This window comes from Frankliniella occidentalis, unplaced genomic scaffold (assembly GCF_000697945.3).
Source record: "Frankliniella occidentalis isolate FOCC.00 unplaced genomic scaffold, Focc_3.1 Scaffold1025, whole genome shotgun sequence".
In the NCBI taxonomy this organism is placed as follows: Eukaryota; Metazoa; Arthropoda; class Insecta; order Thysanoptera; family Thripidae; genus Frankliniella; species Frankliniella occidentalis.
In genome coordinates, this window is record NW_026268131.1 from 12,274 (window position 1) to 13,818 (window position 1,545).

General features: G+C 58.6%; 2 protein-coding genes across 2 annotated transcripts in view; both read left to right on the top strand.

Moving 5' to 3' along the window:
* The window catches only part of LOC113204102 (UDP-glycosyltransferase UGT5-like), a 2,707-nt gene extending 2,567 nt beyond the window's left edge, over nt 1-140 (top strand). Inside the window, exon 4 of the mRNA XM_052275843.1 lies at nt 91-140. Within this exon, the coding sequence (XP_052131803.1) occupies nt 91-140 (50 nt within the window). The remainder of the gene's footprint in view (nt 1-90) is intronic.
* Nucleotides 141-369: 229 nt separating this feature from the next.
* On the top strand, nt 370-1,542 carry LOC113204112 (UDP-glycosyltransferase UGT5-like; the record flags this gene model as incomplete). The annotated part of the gene is given in 2 exon segments (XM_052275845.1): nt 370-1,162; nt 1,339-1,542. Coding segments are annotated over 2 exon segments (997 nt in total), but the record flags the coding sequence as incomplete, so codon positions are not given.
* Nucleotides 1,543-1,545: the final 3 nt, after the last annotated feature.

The window sequence follows — 1,545 nt, forward strand, 5'->3', positions numbered from 1 at the left end:
AAGTCATAGCGTTTCACTCTCTTATCGCCAACGAAACGCCAAAGTACAGTGAAAAAGGAGTGCAATCACATGTAATCTTTACCCACCAAGACCAAGCGAAAGTACAAGTCAAGTGGCTGGCCCAGAGTGCAAGGTGGTGAAGTGGCAGTGGCCCACTACACCAATCACACCAGTCAGTCCGTCAACATCCGAGATGAAGCACGCCTCGCCAGCCCGGGCCGTCGCGCCAAAGAACGTCGCGGTCCTCGTGGCCACCTTGTTCCTCCCGCTCCTGCTCATGCAATGCATCACTTCGGCAGCGTCAGAAGTGAAGTCGACCGCGGCTGCCCCTGCTGTTGCGCCTGCTGCTGCTCCTGCTGGTGCTCCTGTTGCAGCAGCAACTCCCGCTCGGGAACCGCTGCGCATCCTCTCCATCATGACGGTGGGCACCATGAGCCACCACATCTGGATGTCGGCGCTGACGGTGGAGCTCGCAAAGCGCGGCCACCTCGTCACCTCCATCGACATCCACAAGCACGGCGAAAACCCACCCACCCTCAACACGACCATCATCGAGACGGCCTTCAAGCTCGCCAATCCGGAACACATGAAGCGTTGGTTGGCAGCCACGGTAGTGCAGCAGATCAGTCTTCTCCAGGAAATTGTAGAAAAAGAGTGTATCCGCGACCTGGGCGCACCGGCCATGCAACGTTTGCTTGACTCGGCCTTCGAAAGCACATACGACCTCATAATCATCGACTACATGTCGGACTGTATGCTGGGCTTCGCCCACCGCTTCAACTACCCCGGCATGATCGCTGTGTCTCCCTTCCCCATCTCGCCGTGGATCGACGACCTGATGTACAACCCGCAGGTGCCGTCGATCCTGGCGCACACCATGCAGCCCTTCCCGCACCCCATGAACTTGTGGCAGCGCGCCTGGACCCTCTACCTACACGCGCACTCCAAGTTGGTGGTCTGGTGGTGGCGGCCCGTGCAGGACAGCCTCATCAAGAGGTTCTTCGGCGAGGACGCACCTTCCGTGGAACAGCTGCGACAGCATGTTCACGTGGCCCTCGTCAACGAGAACCCTATCCTGGAGGCGGCCAGACCCTTGCCGCCGAGCCTCATACCCGTCGGCGGCATGCACGTCAAACCCGCCGACCTGGGCAGGATCCCGTCGGTAAGTCCACTTGCACTCTAGCACACGTGTCGCAACAGCTGTTGAACGCGATCTTGTGATGGACTCGATAGCCGCTCGACTTACGTCACGCAAGCCCTCGAGGGCGAGCATTCCGACATGGCCTTATTCCATCCCGCAGCTGACAGTTCACTTGACGGCTTTGATTTTTTTTGCAGGACCTCCGCAAATGGATGGATGATGCGAAGGATGGCTTTATTTTTGTGTCGTTCGGATCGATCATGAAAGGGAAGTTCATTGATCCAGTCAAGAAGCGCGCGCTGGTAGACAGCTTTGCAGCTCTGGCACCGGTTAGGGTGCTGTGGAAGATCGAGCCGGACTCGGTGGCAGCCGAGCCGGTCGCCGCGAACGTGAGGGTAGAGGCA